We start from the raw sequence: 19,861 nt of genomic DNA on the forward strand, positions 1-19,861 counted from the left end.
TACGCCTCTGAATCGCATCTGAATAAACCTCCGCACGTCTCGAATCGACAGTTTCGCGAGATTTCGGATATCGCAAATTTACCGATTCGCTTCTGCAAAGACCGCGTCGAAGGCGCAGAACTTTATACTTGCTCCTTTTTGCGCACGAATGTCTCCCACACTGCGGATACGTCTTTTGGACCGCAACGCTAACCCTAAATGTCCGCGTCGCCGGACGCGAAACCGGCCGCCGTGCGCCTCTCGCGCGTCAAATTGATTCTTGTTGCGCGTTGTTCGTTCAGGATAATGTAGAAATGGAGGCAGTGCGGGAGCGAACCGTCATGTCTTTGTGTGGATTTGCGCCGTGCCGCCATGCAGCGCAAAGCTTGTGCTGAGAATCGCATACGCTAACATGTCTGCATCCGGCCGCGTGTGTCCGTTTAAGCGGCCTATCGTCGTACGTCGATAAGGCGACGAGTATTCCAGCCAGACTGTATAGTGTCGGGTTTTGGAACCGGCTTCCTGTTGTAACCAGGCGGCGGCGGCCTCGCCATCTCGTCCGCCCTACCGAGTCCGCCCATCTCGCGTGCGCCGCTCGGCGGGCTCTGCGTCGACGCCTCGCGGTCACGTGACTTCGCCCTTTCCCTCCGGCCGCCGTTTCGGCGACACAGACGCTGTTTCGTAGATTCGAAAGTGACGTTCGGCTTGCAGAACATCCGAGCCCATTCCCACTCACGTATACAACCCTGCGGAGACGGAATGAAACGCGTTCAGCGCGTACGATGGGCCTTCGATATCGCACGGCGAATTGAGTCCATCGCGGCGGTGCTGCCGCGTGGTGGGATTTCCGCGAAGTGCGGACAGGCGTGCGTATAGGTTTTCGTAAATCCGCATTGGTGACGTAAAATACCGTGGACGGATTTTTAAGTCGAGTCGAGTAGGATTCGTCTTGGCGTTCCGCGGAACCCTGTTAAAAAATGTTCCTGGGTACCCGGTGGTGCAGACGTCTCCAGTTCGACATCCTATATATGCACGGAGCCACTCAGTGTGGATACGGAATTGTATCCGCGCCTTCTCGTGGAACGCGTATCGAACCGGGAGGCTTTTCGCCACGTGCCTTTCTCGTTCTCGAAACAAGTAACGCGGCGACCTGCCCTTGTCGATAACGAACGACCGCAGTTTGAACGGGCCATCCGCATATGCAGACACGTGCGCACCCTGTTCATTTTTTTTTTTACTCATTGACATGTATTGCCCTTCAGTTCGACGTCTCGTCTGACAGTATGTGCCAAAACAGTGCTGTTTCGAAATCGTCAATATTTCCGATGGCGCGAGATATGTTCGATGTGTTTTGTATGTGGCGGTGGTGTGGTGTATGTGTACGTGGTGCACGCGTGGTACAGCGCTGTACTTTGCATTAGATCCCCAGTTGTTCGATATAGACAGTAATTCGATATATCCGGTATCGACTGTAGTAGCTTCACGCTCCAATCAAAGTGCTCAAGAAAAACAATCTGCAGAGCCCTGTATGTTGTAGTATTGTAGAAGCAGCAATATAGTGGACAACTCGATCGGAAAGCGCCTTGGTAATGACAAGTTGCTCCAACCGTATTGTGCATCTCCTAGCTCAATGGAGTCTGGTGGCACGGTAAAAAGTCATGAACACCATTAACCACTCCGCCATTGTAGTAGCCAGCTAGTGGTGCTTAAAATGCAGCAATATCAGGTTTCTTTCATGCCTGGACTGCTCGAATCTCGTTCATTTTCTTTACAAATAAAAAAAAGGGGGCGGGGGAGAGATTTTAAAAGCATTACAAAGGCCTAAAACTCTCCTACATCCACATGGACATCAAGTGCCAGCATATATCACTCAACATGGCGGTTAAAATATGACGACGGACTAGACTGATTTAAGTCAACGTTACATACTTGCGTGGTATCCCAGTTAGGCAGTTGGATGGTACTCGTTATAAAACATGGCTCCTGCAATCTACTGTTGGGAGTTTCATTAACAGCACCGAGAATATCTTCCATAGAAAGACAAGAGCACAAGCGACGACATTTAACTAAATGTGTGTGGCGGACAGTAATGCTTCGCGATGTTTCGTCCATTGCTTCTCCTCGTCCCTGCCGACCAGCGACGCGGGCCCAACAAACTGCCTCGAAAACAGTTGCCGACAGCACCCGTTAAGAAACAGTGGTGCAGTATAGGGAGATACGTTTCGCCAGGAAGATCCACGCTCCTTGTGAAAAACGCCGATTATTTCCGTGTTTTGCTTCAGCTTTGCTCTTCCCCAAAGCGGTCCAAGCACATCGCACGGTCCTCGAGCCGAGGCAAGTAAGTATACATACTAAAAGTTGGCACACAAAACTGACGCGTCGTAGACACTACCATCATCCGGAAGGAAAGGGCACACACGGCACGGAAGCCGACTGTCACGTGATAGTCCAAGTCTGGCTGAAGCGCGTCGCGTCGAACGAGACGGCGTGGTCGGCCACCCGAGGCGCCGCGGCGGTGGCCACGTTGACCGGCGTCCGGCTTCCCCCGCGACTCGGATGCACGCGCGCGGCCAGCAGCCAACCGCAGCAGGCGTTCTTGATCTTCTGCGGCTTGCAGAAGAACAGTCTCAGCATGCAGAACACGAACCCGATGCCCACCAGGGGCGGCCCAAGCCCGAGCACGGTCGGCCGGGACTCCGGGTTGCCGAACCGGCCGTACGTCGCGAGCAGCGTGACCGCCGAGCCGAGGAACGCGAGCAGAGCGCCCAGCAGGAGCAGCACGTCTGCTCCGAGGGTTTCCCGAAGCAGCTGGCCCGGAGGTATGAGCGGCCTGCGGCCCTTGACGGGCCTCCGGCCGGCCAGGTTGGTGCCGGGCGGCGGGCAGGCGATGCTGACCTCGGTCCAGTCCTGGACGCCGCCGCCGCCGCCCGGGCTCACTTGCGGCTGCAGCGCCATCTGCTGCTGCTGCTGTTGTCTCAGCTGCTGGCGCTTGATCATGATGTCTCGGAGCCGCCGGGCGACGGGCGTCAACGCGGCGCTGCGCATGTTGCGGAACGACTTGACGGCCAACGCCACCGTCGGGTTGGTGAGGAGCGGGTCGCTGGGGTCCAGCGGCGCCGGCGGAGGAGACGACGGCGGCGGTAGACCGCCCGGCGCCAGGGACGCCACGGCTGCGCCTGCGGATTGAGATGACCTAAATTGTGAATGGGACTGTCTTTTGAGCAAAGCCTTGCGCGCAGACAGGACTTGTCGCGTCTGTCTGCTAATTTTAGAGCGATAGCTATACTGTTACAGGTGCAAACCCAGAAAACGCCCTGGTTCCGTAAACCTGACCTTCAAACTCAGCCAAGGTCAATCTGAGCTTGCCGCTATCCCGGCTGCTACTGCGTTCGCCGCGTGAGCGCCCATATCTTGAAAGCGATCTGCGATGTGGGCAAAGTTCGCGGTCGCTCGGGCCCCCCTTCTAGGTGATCTGCGATGTGTACAGTCAGCCGCAAAAGTTTGCGGGATCTGCAATGCGTGGCGAAGCGACGCAAACCTGCATTGCTGCGCCGTCTACCGTCACACAGCGTGGTGTCGAGGCTGCACAAAGCGCGCCGGGCGCGGAAGTGCCAGGAGCCTCGACACCACGCTGTGTGACGGTAGACGGCGCAGCAGTGCAGTTTTGCGTTATACGGAGACCTTAGTTTTGCGTCGCACCCCAACGCATTGCATCCCCCAAACTTTTGCGGCTGACTGTACAAAGTGAGCCGAGTGCAGGGAGCTCCGTACGTGCTGTGCTTTCGACGCTTAGTTCGAGTTGAAGCGAGACGCAGCCTGAAGGCCAATTCGCTCGCTGCTGCTGCCGCACCGAGCAGCGTCTGTGTGTTGTGATGCAATTGTAGATGCAGTAGTTGCTGACGGCGCCGAGCACCTTCTGTGTCCTCTACCAAAGCAAGCAAAACCGTGCTATCGCTCGACAAACTTGGTTTGGCCGCGTTCAACTACGGCAATTTTAACGCGACAGCGTTAAGGAGCTCGTGTCGCAGAAAAGCCGGTGTCGTCGGCGTTGGCCGTGAGCGATAAATCCCAGCAGGCACTTCATGAATAAAAAACAACTTGCAAGATGGGTTGGGTGGGAATCGAACCATGGTCTCCGGAGTGTGAGACGGAGGCGCTGTCACTCAGCCACGAGTTCGATGCTTCAAAGTGGTACAAAAGCGTCTCTAGTGAATGCGGTGTTGCCTTAGAAACGAGCTGTTTAAGGCTCAGGCGTGCGTCGCTTGCTCAGGCGCACATTTCGTTGCCGCGCCGAACGCGGCACTGCTCGACGCTCACCGCGTCCGATGTGGGGCGCGTAGTCGCTGCGCCGTAGCCCACTGTTACACCCCTTGGCGGGTCGACGGGAACGCTGTCGCGTTCCACTCTTGAAGGCGAAGCTTAAGCGTGCTCCAATTTTTTCATCGAATCATTTGAGCAGCTATGCACGTCGACCTTACCCTCCTCAGCGTCGACACTTGGTTGGCACTTTAATTTTTTCTGTCTTGTAAAATACATTAGATTAAAATGATGTAGTCGAGTACAAAGCTTTTGATGACTGTTCATTGTGGTTAAGAAACATTGTTCCGTTCTTAAAATATTTTGTAATAAACTGCCCCTACTGCCAGAGCAATTTGGAAGGTTGTTAATTGTGTCGTAATGAAGAGGCGCTATATATATATTTTTTTTAGCAATTGTCCTCGTCTCCATTCGCAGTCTATTTTCGCGGTGCGTGGAGAATAGAAATTCGTGCCAAACCGGGCCCAGAATATTCTAGAATTCCAGCTGTTGTCATACAGGGAAAGCAAATCAATGCGTTCCAGCATGAAGCGCATAACTTGTGCTAATTCTGTGTGATCGCACACTTTGATTCGCGTTTTTTTTTTTCCTGCTACAGGCGCTCAACGCGGCTAAGTATTTCATCTATAAAATGTCTTGCCAAACTAAGCAACAAGCAGTTCACACTAAATTTTTTTAAAGCAAATCTTGCATTGCCTCACTCATGTCGGTGTTGCCGTACGAAAAAAAACCCAAGGAGCGCGAAAATAAAATTGGCTTGTCGGGCTGCGGATTCGATACAATGCCCTCCGTGTTACGAGACTACCACCGCTAACCTATTCAGTCACCGTCGGTTTTCTTTATTGCATGGAATTATGAGTAGTTACATTCAGTCACTGTCGGTTCGTAATAGGCGCCCTTTAAGGCGGGGTTTTATATGCGTGAAGAAGTAGACGCAGCGCAAGGTGCGAGCCAATCACAGGCGTCTCCTCCCTCCGGAGAAGGGAAAGAGTGTTAGCACGTGTTCGCTCGCCTTGTGCCCACCGTCTCCCGCCAGTTCAGACCCGGCAGTTCTGCCGAAGAGCAGGCTGCGTCGAAGGAGTGGGAGGGGGTCCCGCGTTCGGCCGAAGAACAGGCGGCGTTTGATGAACGCCCCCGGGAACGCCCCCGCGCGAAGCCTAGGTGTTGCGACAACGAAGAAACGCGGATCCCGAGCTCCGCTTGTACCCCTCGTCATAGTAGAAGAAGGGCGGTCAATTTTCTTTTTTGCATGATACATACGCAAACAATTCGCTACGAATTATTTGGGCCAAATTGGGCAGGGCAGATTGGTCTGCAAGAGGCCTATGTATTGGCTGTCCAAACGCATTTTTTTTTATAGTCAGGGGCGTAGTGGGCCAGGAGGGGAGGGGGGGCACGTGCCTCTCCCCTCCCCGAAGTTTCGCGCAATGACCGTATCTCCGCGAACGTGATAGTTCGAGAGTATACCGCGCCCCTGGAACCGCAAGATCAGTGGCCAGGTGCTGTGCGAGGCGAAACTAAAGGGAGTAAATGTGACTCGTACTGCTGGATCTAGTCTAGATTCAGGAATGAAACTTCTTCCCGCATATACTCGACTCGGCGATCGCCGCCGTGTAGGTCGCGCAGCGGAGCTCGATATATCGGCACGGATTTCGCGTTTTTAGTCTGTGGGGTTTACTGGCTGTCGACATGGCGCAATTAGTGCATAAGCTATACAGTCGGCATGGGTACGGGAATCGAGCTCTTCTTTTAGCCTTCAGTCATAGTGCTGCCACCTGGTTTCGAAGATGGCTCCTGCGCTTCTTTTTGTTTTGCTTTGCCGGGTTACATGGGGCGCCTTCTGACCTTACCGAAAGTCGGTTCTTTATTCTGTGACCTTATACTCTTGCGACTGCATTGTGTGCGTGTGTATACGGGTTACGGCGCAGTTCTGGCGTTTATCGATCGACTGCTTCGCGTGCACGCTCCTCCGTAGAGTTCGACCCGCTACCTGCACGGTGGCACGCAATCTGCGACAAGGGATTGCGACGACAGCGCGCGGAAAGAGTGCACTGGCATATACGTGAAGAGTGCTGGGACCTAACTGCTTTAGCAGTGTATGCTGACAATCTCGCACCATACAGAACAGCCAGGAAGGAGTACCCAACACCACATAAATCCCTCAATAAGTTGGAAGAGAACACTCTTTGGAGACTACATACTAATACATACCCAACGCCAGCTAAGTTACACCAGTGGTACCCTACACTATACTCCCCGCAATGCCCACACTGTGGAGAGGTATAGCTAACCTCTACCACATGGTGTGGGCTTGCCTATTTAATCCCGTAGTTGACCCCATTCCAAATCCCTCAAAAGAGCAGTGGGAGCCTATTCTGCTCAGCGATGATCCTGACCGTCAGCACTGGCTGGTGGGAAGGGCCAGCGCAGCAGCAGTAACCAGTGGGCTACCGGAATAGGCGGCCCACCCACGAGTTCTACGAATATCCTGCAAATAAAGATGTTTTTAATCAATCAATCAATACGCGAAGTCTGTATATTCGGAATAGTGTAAAAAAACAAAAACAGAATAGGTTAAATGGCCGTCGATTGCGACGGAGTGAGTGAATTAACGTGCCACCGTATACGGCATGCGTATAATTAAACTGATCAAAAGTGTAAAAGGAGGTCGGTAAACGCTGGCGCGAGATCTTGCCACTCGCGGCATGCATCTGGTGGAAGAGGGAGGCTGGTTCGCCTGCGGAAAACGTGCGAGATTGAATACAACTGAAGTCTGCAGTGAAGCCCCGCCCACGCCCTCATAACCGCCAGCCACTGTTGCTCTGCGAGGCTGCAAGTAGTTCGTACTTCAAACATTCCCTGTTGCCTAAATAGGGCGGTAACCACAAAAATAAAATTACAAGAGCGTAATTTTATACGTTTTCACTCGCATATTATAGCGAAACTGTGAAAGCCTAATTCGTTATTTAACTGAAATAAAGCGCTTGCTCCGCAGCAGCTATTTAGTGTCAAGTTTCACTTCAGTTGGCAGTGGAGTTTCATCAGTAAAATGGGATCAGCAGTGAAATGAACTGTACTGCGGACTTTTGAAGAGGGAAATGCTCAGACTCCGTAAACTTAGTCCATGTCTGTTTCACACCTCATCGCTTCCGCCGATGAAAAGACTTCGAGAACAGCAGATGCTCCCGAGGTATCAGGCATAGAGTCTATGGTATCAGGTACGACGCCATTTTGAAATGGTCGCATGACGACGATTTTGTCTGCTTCTGTGATTGGTTAGCGGAGGAACTCAACCCCGCGAGGTCCGTGTGCCTTGGTTGCCAACTGCAGTTTTTTTCTCATTGTATTTCGGCAGCTTTCCTACGCGTGCTGTGGGAAACCTGCCAACCGCAATGATAGTTATATGATTTGACCGACCGGCTGATTGATTAATTGATTGATTAATTAAATGATCGATTGGTTGGGTCTATCTATGCCATCACCGCGTATCGCCGTGGCCATTTGCCATGTATACTTGGAGGCGTCCCGGATAAGCCTCAAATTTCGTCATGACATACTGCGACGTTTAGTGCTCCAAAAATATAAGTCTAACCTGTCTAGCTTAAATGCACCACCAAACGGCAAAACAAGATTATGTTATACTGGTAAAGTTGTCTTTGAAAACTCAATATTCATTGATTTGTTGAAAAACTGTTTGCGAACGTGGATCAAATGAAGATAAAACCAGCGCTGCATGGTACAAACTAATCGTATAAAGACGCCAAAACCTTGGCGTCTTTATACGCGTGTGCCATCACGAATTTCAAAGTATTTTCTTTTATTTTGGGTCATTTTGCCCCTCGATAACTGTCTCAAAACTCACTTGATTGAGCCTTTGGTCGCTTTAAATTGCCACGTCGTTCTTCTTTGCCGGTATACACGTAACACGAATAGACTCCGTCAAAATCAAAGACGTCACTGCGAGCTGGCGCAGTTACAGCGTCGCCGCGTGGGCGCTGCCATCTTTTGAACACGTGACCGCGCCGGCATTGAAAGCGCCCCCTGGTTTTCGTGCTGGTGGGCTGCGCTTGGAAAACAACGGCAGGATGAGGCACGCTAAGACACACACGGAAGCGCCCTATAGCAACTGACGTTTGCTGAAAATTCCACGTGTTCGTATACCCGTAATCGTAAAGCCACGTGATATGCCCTATTTATGTTACCTGCTGAGTTTTAAAAAGGTATTTATTTTTCTGACTTACAATAATAATATGGCGTATGCTGGTGCACTTGGAACCTTCGCTGATTGTAGCTTTTGCCTATGTAATTTCTCGCGCACATTTATCTTTGTGGGAGCTGACTATGCTGCAGTTTGAAGGGGAAAAAAGGGAGTGGGGAAGCAACACTCGCCTTTTCAAGCCTCGTTTCACAGTAAGCGTGAACACTTTGCAGAAGCGTAACACGACAACGGGCGTTGCGTGGACAGTCCATGTAATGCGGCCATGTGATGCGTAGTATAGATAACCGAAAAGTGGAGCGCTGTCGAGGACGGTAGATATATATATACACACCTACTTGCGTATATCTACCTACTATATATACTTGCGGTGTGATTTAAAAGAAATTATATTATGGGGTTTTACGTGCGGAAACCACTTTCTGATTATGAGGCACGCCGTAGTGGAGGACTCTCCGGAAATTCCGACCACCTCGGGTTCTTTAACGTGCACCTAAATCTAAGTACCTCGGGTGTTTTCGCATTTCGCCCCCATCGAAATGCGGCGGCCGTGGCCGGGATTCGATCCCGCGACTTCGTGCTCAGCAGCCTAACACCACAGCCACTGAGCAACCACGGCGGGTGTTGCGGTGGGATGAAATTAGGGAATTTGTGGGCCCAAGAATGGTGTCAGCTGGTGCAAGACAGGGGTAATTGAGATCGTCCTGCAGTAGGCATAAAAAATAGCGTGGTGATACGATGAGGATGTGTACTTTGTAATACAACGTATAGTTTAATATTCCTCGCACAATTTGATGCATGACTAAGCGGACCTATACGGCATGGAAATCGGAATACCTCCACCGTACAAGCGGCGCCCAACACGGCACGGGTTGTGCATGTTTTTTTTTTTTCTTGATCATCCACTCAATAAATCAGTCGAACGTATAGCCGGATTGCGCGTGCAGACAGATATGCACTTTCGCGTTGGCACGCCTTCGTGCATTCGCATGTATACGTAATATGAAATCGATCGCTCCACATCATGCCGTCTGTACGTGCCAGCTTTTTCATAGGGGGCGGGGGGGGGGGGGTATTAATGACAATCTTGCGAAACCATCGCAAAACTGCAGAACTCGCGGCTATTGTATAAGTCCGCGACGACGTCTTTTCAATTTGACGCCTTTCTTATTTTTTTTTTTTTATTGCTCGACGAATACGGCACGGAGTCCGGAAAAAATAAAAGACAGGTAATTTCATCACTCAAATCTGGGCGTACTGTAAGCTCGAACAGTGTAGTTTTTCTTTACTTTTTTTTTTAGAAGGAAAGGGCGTATTGCACAATTGTCGAGAGAGTGGGCACAATTAGAATGGGCTTCACGGGCGCTGCTGAATAGCTTGCTTGATTGAAGCGAGCATTTCCCAATCGAGCGATCGTGGTCGAGCCGATGCGTACAGTCAACAGCAAAAGTTTACGGGATGCGGTTTCCTCTTCAAATGTTAATTCCCGCACTGTTGGGGCATGACACTTCGCATTTAATGAATAACTGTGTACGTTGCGAAGGCTACTACGTGCTGGAACATTTAAATCGAGGCTGCAGTGTGTGACCACGCTTTGCGAGAATTCAGCTTCTTGGCAGATCCTGCGTCCCGTAAACTTTTGCGGTTGGCTGTACATAGTCAGGCGAGAGACGTTTCGAAATGCCGAGTCGACAAAGGGAGCGTAATAACGCGCTCTTTGCCTCCTTCGCTGCAGTGGGCGGCTTGACCTGACCGGCGTCTTTTGAGAGCGTGTGAGGAGCATCGAAATGGTGTCGTCTAAGATGCCAGTACAAAAAGAAAACAACAAAGAAGCTCAAAGAAAGAAAAGCCGAACGATTTGAAATTACAGTTTTGTTTCCGAATGAGGCGAAAATGATCGGTTACGCGTAGTGCGTTCGAATAGACAGTGAAAAGGGCATCGGTACAAATTACACTTCTCGGGTACCGGAAGGCCTGCCGTACAGTGGACTGTCGAATTCGGTTAATTCGACATTTCGCTTGATTCGAACGCACTGTAAGCTTATATCTGCGCAATAGACAGTGAAAATGTATCGGTGTATATTAGATTTCTCGGATACCAGAAGGCCTGTCGTACAGTGGACTGTCGAATCCGGTTAATTCGACATTTCGCTTGATTCGAACGCACCGGAAGCTTTATCTGCACAATAGACAGTGAAAGGGTATCGGTACATATTACACTTCTCGGATAGCAGAAGGCCTGTCGTACAGTGGACTGTCGAATTCGGTTAATTCGACTTTTCGCTTGATTCGAACGCACCGGAAACTTATATCTGCGGAAGAAAAAAGAACATACATCGCTATGGAAAGAAAGCTCGCTTAGTTTCAGCTAAACTTGTTCCCTTCCCGGGTGTTTAAACATGTTAGAAGTAAAGACTGGAGGCTACACCACCTTGAAGCTTCCGCGCTAGCTAGCTTCCGTGACGTCAGATTTTAACACTGTAAACGTTTCCAGAACACAGAGAGATTGGAGGGGGGGGGGAGCAGGCAAAACCGTGAAAGTCCTTCGGAATTCGTGACGCCACGCTTATGTGCCGCCCACTGCTGCTTGGCGCGAAATTCAACAAATTGAAAAATATTTCCCTAAACTTTCTCAGCTCATTTTTCGCATGTAGTAAAGGCAGGTTCTTGAAACACTGCTTCACTGCAGGCCAAGCTTACTCGGTTTTTCTTTTTTTTTAGCTTTAAGGAGCAGTTTCGTGCTTATACCGCTGCTAATTGTTCGCGCTGACATGGCACACAAAGATGGCTTCCTTTATCTTTTTATTCTTTCTGTGTACACCCTATCAAAAAGTCTCGTACGACACTTATGGCACGTATCCAATAATCTACTATGCATTGTATGAGCATTAACATATGACCTTTGCACTCAAAGATGGCTTCCTTTGTATTTTGATGTCTATATACCTTACGTCTTACCTTACGTCTTACCCCCGTAGCTGCGTCTTACCAGTACTCACCTACGGGGCAGAAACCTGGAGGGTTACGAAAAGGGTTCTACTCAAATTGAGGACGACGCAACGAGCTATGGAAAGAAGAATGATAGGTGTTACGTTAAGGGATAAGAAAAGAGCAGATTGGGTGAGGGAACAAACGCGAGTTAATGACATCTTAGTTGAAATCAAGAAAAAGAAATGGGCATGGGCAGGACATGTACTGAGGAGGGAGGATAACCGATGGTCATTAAGGGTTACGGACTGGATCCCAAGGGAAGGGAAGCGTAGCAGGGGGCGGCAGAAAGTTAGGTGGGCGGATGAGATAAAGAAGTTTGCAGGGACGGCATGGCCACAATTAGTACATGACCGGGGTTGTTGGAGAAGTATGGGAGAGGCCTTTGCCCTGCAGTGGGCGTAACTATATATATATATAGTGAACTGTAGCGTAACCAGGCTGATGATGATGATGATACCTTACCAAAAAAAAAATCTCGTACGACACATCCAATAATCTCGTATTAGCTTATGAGAACATGAACGAGAAGAAAGGGGGTTGACCGAGGGGCCCGATTTTTTATTAGTCATATCATGAGAAGCCAACAAACACTGACACCAAGGACAACATAGGGGAAATTACTTGTGCTTAATAAATGAAATAAGGAAACGATAAATTAATAGAAATTAAAGTGGATGAAAAAAACAACTTGCCGCAGGTGGGAACCGAAACCACAACCTTCGCATTTCGCCTGCGATTCTCTACCAATTGAGCTACCGCGGCGCTGTTTCCCCATCCACCTCCTCCACTGTGAATTAATGTTTTTTTTTTCTGTACAAATACCTCGACACTCTGCCAGCCCATTTACTTTCTTCCATATTCCTCAGCCATTCTTCATAATCAATTTTACGGCGAGCTTCCCTCACTTCAAAACTTCTCTAATGTCGTGATCGGCCGTTCACCCCGCGACACCCTTCGGTCACGGTTCGCACGATTCCACGTGGGTAACTGCCGACGGCCTCGTGGGATGTTTCTCGACACGGATGAATTGTGACCAGCGCGGGAATACCTCGTTCACGAGAGGTTTCAGAGATTAGCAATGATACAGCTGTCACCTTTCAGCAGCACAAACTGGCGTGTCCAAGCCAGAGATGGTCTCAGTGAAGTACTATAGCGCCAAACAGACGACACAAGAAGAAGAGACGCGGTCGAGCGCTTATGTCCGTGTCTCTTCTTCTTGTGTCGTCTGTTTGGCGCTATAGTACTTCAGTAACATGCACCAACTAGCCCAACAAAAAGTTCTGCTGGAATGCTCTCAGTACTATGACCCGGCCACCACCCCTCAGAGTACGATCGGCGTCGGCGAAAAGGGGCGACCTACCTCCAGATTGGTGGGACCTGACGTCAGCGGCCTCCTGACACCGGATTGGTGGGACCTGATGTCATCGACCCCCTGGCACCGAATTGGGGCAAGTGACTAAAGAAAGATCACACACGGCATAAAAGGAGCTATACGGACGGCGGGAGATCAGCGACTACCACTTTATCATCTACTTTTCTGTATGTCTTTGCATTTTCTTGTGCATAAGTAAATATGTACGTGTTTGTCCAACGTCCTCAATGTCACACCCAGCCTCGCGTTCACTCACTCCTCCACGAGGAAAGAGGATCCCACGTCTTCGAACCCCGAGTCGCAACACCAGCCCATATCACCCTGCACAGCTTCGTTTGTAGTCTTCCCGTGAGCGCTCAATGCGAGACGTCCCACTGACCTTTGGTTGCTATCAAGTCCTGATTGTATACCCCCTGATTTCAAGCCATGTTTTAAGCAAACAACCGCATTTCAAAGAGTAAATAGGGTGCCTCGACGAAGGCAACAGTGACTAAGATATCGAGTAAACGAACCAAGAAGTTTGAAAGCAAATTGAGGCGATAGCGGCATTCGACGAATCTGCGGCTTCACTTTGCGCGCCTTCTGCCTTTCACCGTGGAGCTATATACAGTTGAACATCGATGCAATAATTAAGGTTGCACGCTGTTGCACGTTCTGTCAGACGAAGTGTGCAGAAAAAAAAAAGAATTCGCTAGTGATTTCACAAAAGGGTATATTCGACTGTATGTAGTTCGAAGAGCTATGCCCGAACGACCAGCCATCCCGACGTTGCACTTGACGTGTGATTTGACAATATAGAAAGAAGCCACACAATTTATCCGTCAACCAGGTAATTGTTACATTTATAAAGCACGCGTGCTTACAGGTAATTATAGCTAAACGAGTGCATTAAATGTGCATCAAGCCTTGCATGCATGTATATGCAAGCAGACGGACGGGTCGGCGGTGCGCCAGATCCAGCGTGCTTCTACATATGAGCTAGCTGCCGGGACATCGACGCGCGATCGACGTACTACGTTCCGTCGGCACCATTCGCAGCAGCCACAGTTCTACGAAGCGTGCCAGGCGTCGTTACCAGGAAGAAAAAAAGAAAAGAAAAAAAACACAGTTCGCGTCCACTCAACCGCGATTACGCGGTCCTTGATGACCATCGACGTGCTCGTTTCACTGCTTCGTCTGCTCTGCAAAAGAAGCAGACGAAAAGGAGGAAGGAGAAAAGCAGAAGGCAGGGAGGGAGCAGACGAAAAAAAGAAAGAAAAGAACATGCCAGTGCCGTGACACGACTGCTGACGCGTTTTCTTGTTTTTTTTTTTTTAATGAATAAGGCATTCATATCGGGTGCAATTCTATACGCTGGGTGAATCGCGTTGGGCAGGAACGTTGAGAGAGGGACGACCTTTTTACCGGCCGCTCGATGAGTCGAGGGGCGCGCGCATGTGTATATGCACTCAACGGGGCCGCGACCCAGGTCGAACGCGTACGCGCGCGCGCCACCCCACTCCACCACTCCCGTCACCCCACCCCACCCCACCACACCGCTTGCGTGGACATAGCTGTCTCGTTCGCGAGTTGGACGATGACGAAAACTGCTGGTAACCACGCGGTATAACGTCGATGGCGCACCCAACGGCGTAAACACGCCGGGCTCCTGGACCATGTAGATGCCTATCTTGAAGGACGTTTCGTTTTTATTATGCCAGGCCGCGGCTGGAAATGGGCCCGGCGCCGGCCTGTGCTGCTTATATAGGTGGAGTCGATGCGAGTCGAAGGACAAAAGGCACATGTGCAAGGGATCTTGGGTTTTTACAGCGAAGCTGTATATGGTTATAACGTTCTATGTAATTTTCGTGTCCGTGCTTCAACACCACCAACAAAAGCGAGCGTTGGCCGATAAGATAAAGCAGGCTTCAAGCACTCAACAACATCAACAACAACAATAATAATAATATTTGAAATAAATAAATCAAGGTGCATTGCTTCAAGTCGATGGGTATTCAAGTCGATCGATGGGTTACTGGAATCGTTTCCGAACAGCACACGGACTCACGAGCAGGAGGCATTATTGCCATGTACGTAAAGGACAAAATGTATGTACAAACACACATCCTTGGCTCGCGAGAGGACAATGCGACCGACCGTGGGGACGTCTGCGCCGTACAAACAAAAGACGGAATTGTGATATATCTGCTGTGCGTACATCACCAGGCACACCCAAGTGTGATATCGAGAAGTTCACGACGACGCACTTTGCATGGCGTGACAGAAGACCTATGGGCCCTGGGTGACAGACGACCTAGCTAGCTAGGTCGTCTGTCACCCGAGGCTATATAGTCAGTGGCGTATACGCCACTGACTATATACCAAGGCTTGACTGCCGCAGGTTACCGTTGCCCTCGCCAACTCAAAAGTGTATAGCCATTGCGTACGATACACCGGTATTAACCTATATGTGGGGCAGAAACTCGAACAAAGAAGCTCGAGCAGAAACTGAGGATTGCGCAACGAGCGATGGAACGAAAAATAATAGGCGCAACGTCACTTGACACCAGGAAGCCAGCGGTGTGGGTTAGAGAGTAAACAGAAATAGCCGGTATTGTGATTGAGATCTAAGACGGAAGAAATGCAGTTGGGCAGGGCATGTTGTGCCGTAGATAACCGGTGGTTTTTGAGAGTGACAGGGTGGCCAGTTGCCAAGCTAAGTGTAAGGACTCGTAAGCAAGGTCTGCTGCGGAGGATTAGATGGTGCGATGATGTTGAATGAATCTGCAGGCATGGGGCTTGTGGGGGGGGGGGGGGCGGTATTCCGTAAGTATCTATCTAGTGAACTGTCCATTTCGGCCACCGCTGATTGGCTGAAACTGTACGAACGAGAAGAAGAATGTAGGCTGCCTCCGCTCCCCTCCACCCCCACCCCCACCCCACTCCCCCGCCACCATCTGGTGAAACTTTCGGGGCATTGGTCCTGCAGTGGATGTAAACTGGGCAACTGCTGCTGATGATGTCTAAGACTTCCTGTTGTTTTCTTGACTCCCGCATCGTGGTGTTGACCTCCTCTAATACGCCGACGTGCGGCAATAGGTCAGGCGTGCAGAAGGGCGGATCTAAAAGAGGGGCAAGTAAGGGAAACCCCCGTCTGGAGTTACAGGTTCCATTTGGCTACGACGAGGGTTCTGCAAACAAAATGCGAAAAAGCAACACACTACTCTGCTGTTCTGAATTTTACTCAAGACAGCCCCCGGAGAGACTACACATTCAGGCAATTCTGCCCCTAGTGTCACCATCATCAGCCTATTTTTTAATTGTGTCCACTGCAGGACGCTTCCCTCCCAGCGGTGATCTCCGGTTACCCCTGTCTTGCGTTAGCTGATATAATTTATGCGTGAATTGCCATACATACCACTCAGGTCTACGACCGAATTAGTTATGCCAGCAACCACAGAGCGTTCTGCTTCTAGCCACTTTGAGCTGGTTTGAAGAATAACGCAGCGGAGTTAGCAGCGCCTCCCAAGTGCACATCCCACGAATTGGAGCCATGCTTTCGGGCAGGGGAGACACTTGTACCCGTTTAAGCGGTGGGTTTCCGCCGGTGGTGGGATTCGAACCAGCCACCTCCCGAAGTCAAGGCCGGCGCCCTAACCACTATACGCCACGACTTCGGTGGAACGGTGATTCCAGCCTCCGCGAGCAAATTTTCCAATTTCGTCACCCAACCTAATTTTCTGCCGTCCACGACTGCGCTTCCCTCCCCTTGGAACCCATTCTGCAACTCTAATGGTCCACCGGTTATCCGCCCTACGCATTACATTGGCCTGCCCAGCTCCATATTTTTTTCCCCTCTTAATGTCAACTAACGCCCCTATTTAAATGTCCTAAATTAAAGACAAGTATGCTTAGCTTTATCCAGCGAAGATTAAAGTCTGCATGTATAGTCATTTGAGCTGACCACCGCTTCGTGATTACGATGCGCCTCTGTCCTATATGGTCTGTTCGGGCACTCACATCTTTCAGTGGTTCTTTTTTTAGCCCAGCAGAAGCGGCCGTGTGAAACTGTTCTAGCTTTCTGCAAAATTTTCGCTGCACCTTTGCTACTTCGTGTAGCTTCAGGTTTCGACGCTTCATCTGACACATGGCCATGGCTTGGAACGTTCACCTTTAGAAACCAAAATTGAGCGTGCATGCGAGTCCACCCCCCCCCCCCCCGCCCCCCCGCTCCACTTCTGTTGTCAATTTACTTCGACGGGATTGCCCTCCTTGATGCTACCCCGTAGACCCACTGTATTGGGACAGACGAAAACCGTGCGGGAGCCGATCCCGAAGATAGTGCAATGCCGGGCCGACCCGCGGCGGAGGTGCAGTTCGCCACTAAAAGGGGCCCACATACACAGCTTCGCTGGTCATCCTTCCTCACAGAGTGGAAGGGCACCGAGTTCTTTTTTCTTTCTTTCTTGAGCGTGTAAGTGTACTGATAAAAGAAAAGTAATTTCCGAAGAATGCGCTTTTGATCTGACCCACAGTAAACTGTAGAGGCGCTCGTATGTCCTCTTTCTTTTAAGTACTCTTTAGCAAGCCAGCTCGCTCAACCGCAAGTTCCTTGGAGGAGCATTAGTTCCCCTACAACCACCTGCAAATAGACGGCAAAAGCCAGTGGCGTAGCGCGAAATTTTTTTTCGGGGGGGGGGGGCGCACTTGACCGCAGACCGCGAGGGGGCCGAGGGTGTGCTGGACAGGCCGCATGCTAACACAGGAAATTCAGGGAAGGGGACGGGGGGGGGGAGGGTCAGGTGACCGGTGTGTCATCGCCTGGCTACAGTCAGATGGCGGCCACATGGCAACATCCATCGTTCTGTATCCGATGGCTTCATATCCCATTCACAATCGATAGGTTGATCGTGCAGCGATTTCTCAATCGCGTTTTGCTACGCCCACACCAATTCTACGCGCCTGCTCATTCTTGGTCACCTCCCTCAGTTAGGCTCTGTCTTTTTTGTCTGTCGAAACCTGTGCGATATACCTTGGGACGTGTTTGTTTGTTTGTTTTTTTTCTTTTCACGGATGCTGAAAGCTCGGACGGTGAAAGCGAGCGGCAATGAACCGACCGGGGGAAGAGGGGAGCTAGGGCATTCTGCAAGTGGACGTGCCCATTTTGTCTTCTGCTAAACTTCTGCTTTGGCGGGAGTGCCTGCCTCCTGACGCGTACCCCAGTCTAGCCAATCACAACTTCAGCAGCAGACGAAATGTACATGTCCACTAGGTGAACACTTACAGAATACCCCCCCCCCCCCCCCCCCGAAGCTAGAGCTATCGAACGAGATCTGCAGTACCCATTCGGATGACGCCGTCTGGACTACCGAGCCTGCGCCCGTGTGAGCATTACTCAAAAGCACCTGCAACTACGTGGCAACACATGGACTTTAAAGCGGTGCAAGAGATTTCGGTAAGGATACGTGATTTCGCATCCCCGATGCAAAAGATAAACCGCGATAGTCCTGATTATTGAATGTCAATAAAACCAAATATATAATATTTAGACCGATAAACAAGCCATTGCCTGTTAATATAACTGTTCTATTTCAAGCAAAGAGGCTAGAACAAGTAACAACGCAAAAGTTTTTGGGGGTATGGTTCCAAGAAAACCTCTCCTGGGATAATCATGTCAATAAGCTCTGCAATGATCTTAGCAAAGTAGTAGGCTGTATGTATAAAATAGGTGATTTAATTCCTTTATGGCTAAAGAGATCAATATACTTCGCCCTTTTTTTCTCGAAGCTATCTTATTGTGTCTTGATCTGGGGAACAATTACAACAAAAAACTATGATAAGTTATTAGGCTTGCAAAAACGAGTAGTCCGAATTTTTGAAAACTACCATGGTAGGCCGCGTGACTTACCCACACACAATCTCTTCGACAAACATTTAATGATCCGAGCAAATCAAGTATTTTACTATAGATTACTCTTACATATAAAAAAACACAAGCTCCATGTTGTCAGCATACCCACTTCTTTTCGATACCCATTACGTTATCAAATCAAGAAAATGCCATTCACGCGTACTAACTACGGACGTCAGGATATAAGATATCAAATACCTAGGCTACTAAACATTGTTGAGCAAAAAATTGATTTCTGTGCGCCTAATTTTAAGCAATATATAAAAAACCTACTCATACACTATCAAATTAATTACACATAAATTGCTATCATACTAATTTTTTTTAATAATGCACTATATATGTATTGCTTAACCTGCGCGGTAAATGTGATTGCACAAACAAAAACTGTAGCATAAATGTCTTTTACACATAGTCATTGTATAATGTACACATTATCTTGTTTACTTGTCTTTTGTACATCGTACTTGCTTGTTTTCCTGTTATATTTGCTTTTTTGTTTGTACATCGTATCATCATGTAACCCGAACGCACTTAGGAGCAAGAGCCCCTGTCAGGCCGTATGGCCTTTAGCTCTTGTTTCCTCTTTCTTTATGTAATGAAGAAAGGAAATAAACTTCAAACTTCAAACTTCAAACTTCAAAAGTGGTGCAGACGTCGTGTTCCACGCGGTAGCTGCGTGGATATGAGTCACCTGCATCTGATGTACGCTATGAATTAAGTAGACTTCAGAGCTGAAGTGCGTACGTAAAAGAAATCCGGCTGCCGCTAGGTGGACAGAGACCAGAAAGACTTGATGACAAGCCGCTTGTAATTGTTACTTTCACTCGAAAAAGCGCGCAGGTATACATTACCTCGCTCTGCGACCGGGATTCAACTTACATGCAGGAGGCACGGCACATAAGCTTTTTTTTTTTACTAGTTTGTTTGGCCTAAAAGCTGGCCGTATATTTTCCTCACACATAGCTCAGGCTTATAGTCGTTCCTTAAATTGCCTGCTTGCGAAGGCAGCATTATCCATGTATCTGGGGAAAGTAACCGATACCTCACGATGTCCCTTGCCGCTGAAACCGCTTTGCGTGGTGCAACGTCGCGT

At 49.6% G+C, this 19,861-nt stretch overlaps 2 protein-coding genes across 3 annotated transcripts in view; one reads left to right on the plus strand and one right to left on the minus strand.

Annotated features, from left to right (window-relative positions):
* The window catches only part of LOC135913760 (uncharacterized), a 22,663-nt gene continuing 2,802 nt past the window's right edge, over window positions 1-19,861 (minus strand). For both annotated transcript variants that reach the window (XM_065446399.2, XM_070523841.1), the window contains exon 2: window positions 1-3,155. In XM_065446399.2, coding sequence (XP_065302471.1) covers window positions 2,416-3,155 — 740 coding nt within the window. In that variant the 3' untranslated portion in view covers window positions 1-2,415. The remainder of the gene's footprint in view (window positions 3,156-19,861) is intronic.
* LOC135913759 (diphthine methyltransferase) overlaps window positions 18,192-19,861 on the plus strand; it is a 14,833-nt gene continuing 13,163 nt past the window's right edge. Inside the window, exon 1 of the mRNA XM_065446398.2 lies at window positions 18,192-18,309. Coding sequence (XP_065302470.1) covers window positions 18,205-18,309 — 105 coding nt within the window. The 5' untranslated portion in view covers window positions 18,192-18,204. The remainder of the gene's footprint in view (window positions 18,310-19,861) is intronic.

This window comes from Dermacentor albipictus, chromosome 8 (assembly GCF_038994185.2).
Source record: "Dermacentor albipictus isolate Rhodes 1998 colony chromosome 8, USDA_Dalb.pri_finalv2, whole genome shotgun sequence".
In the NCBI taxonomy this organism is placed as follows: Eukaryota; Metazoa; Arthropoda; class Arachnida; order Ixodida; family Ixodidae; genus Dermacentor; species Dermacentor albipictus.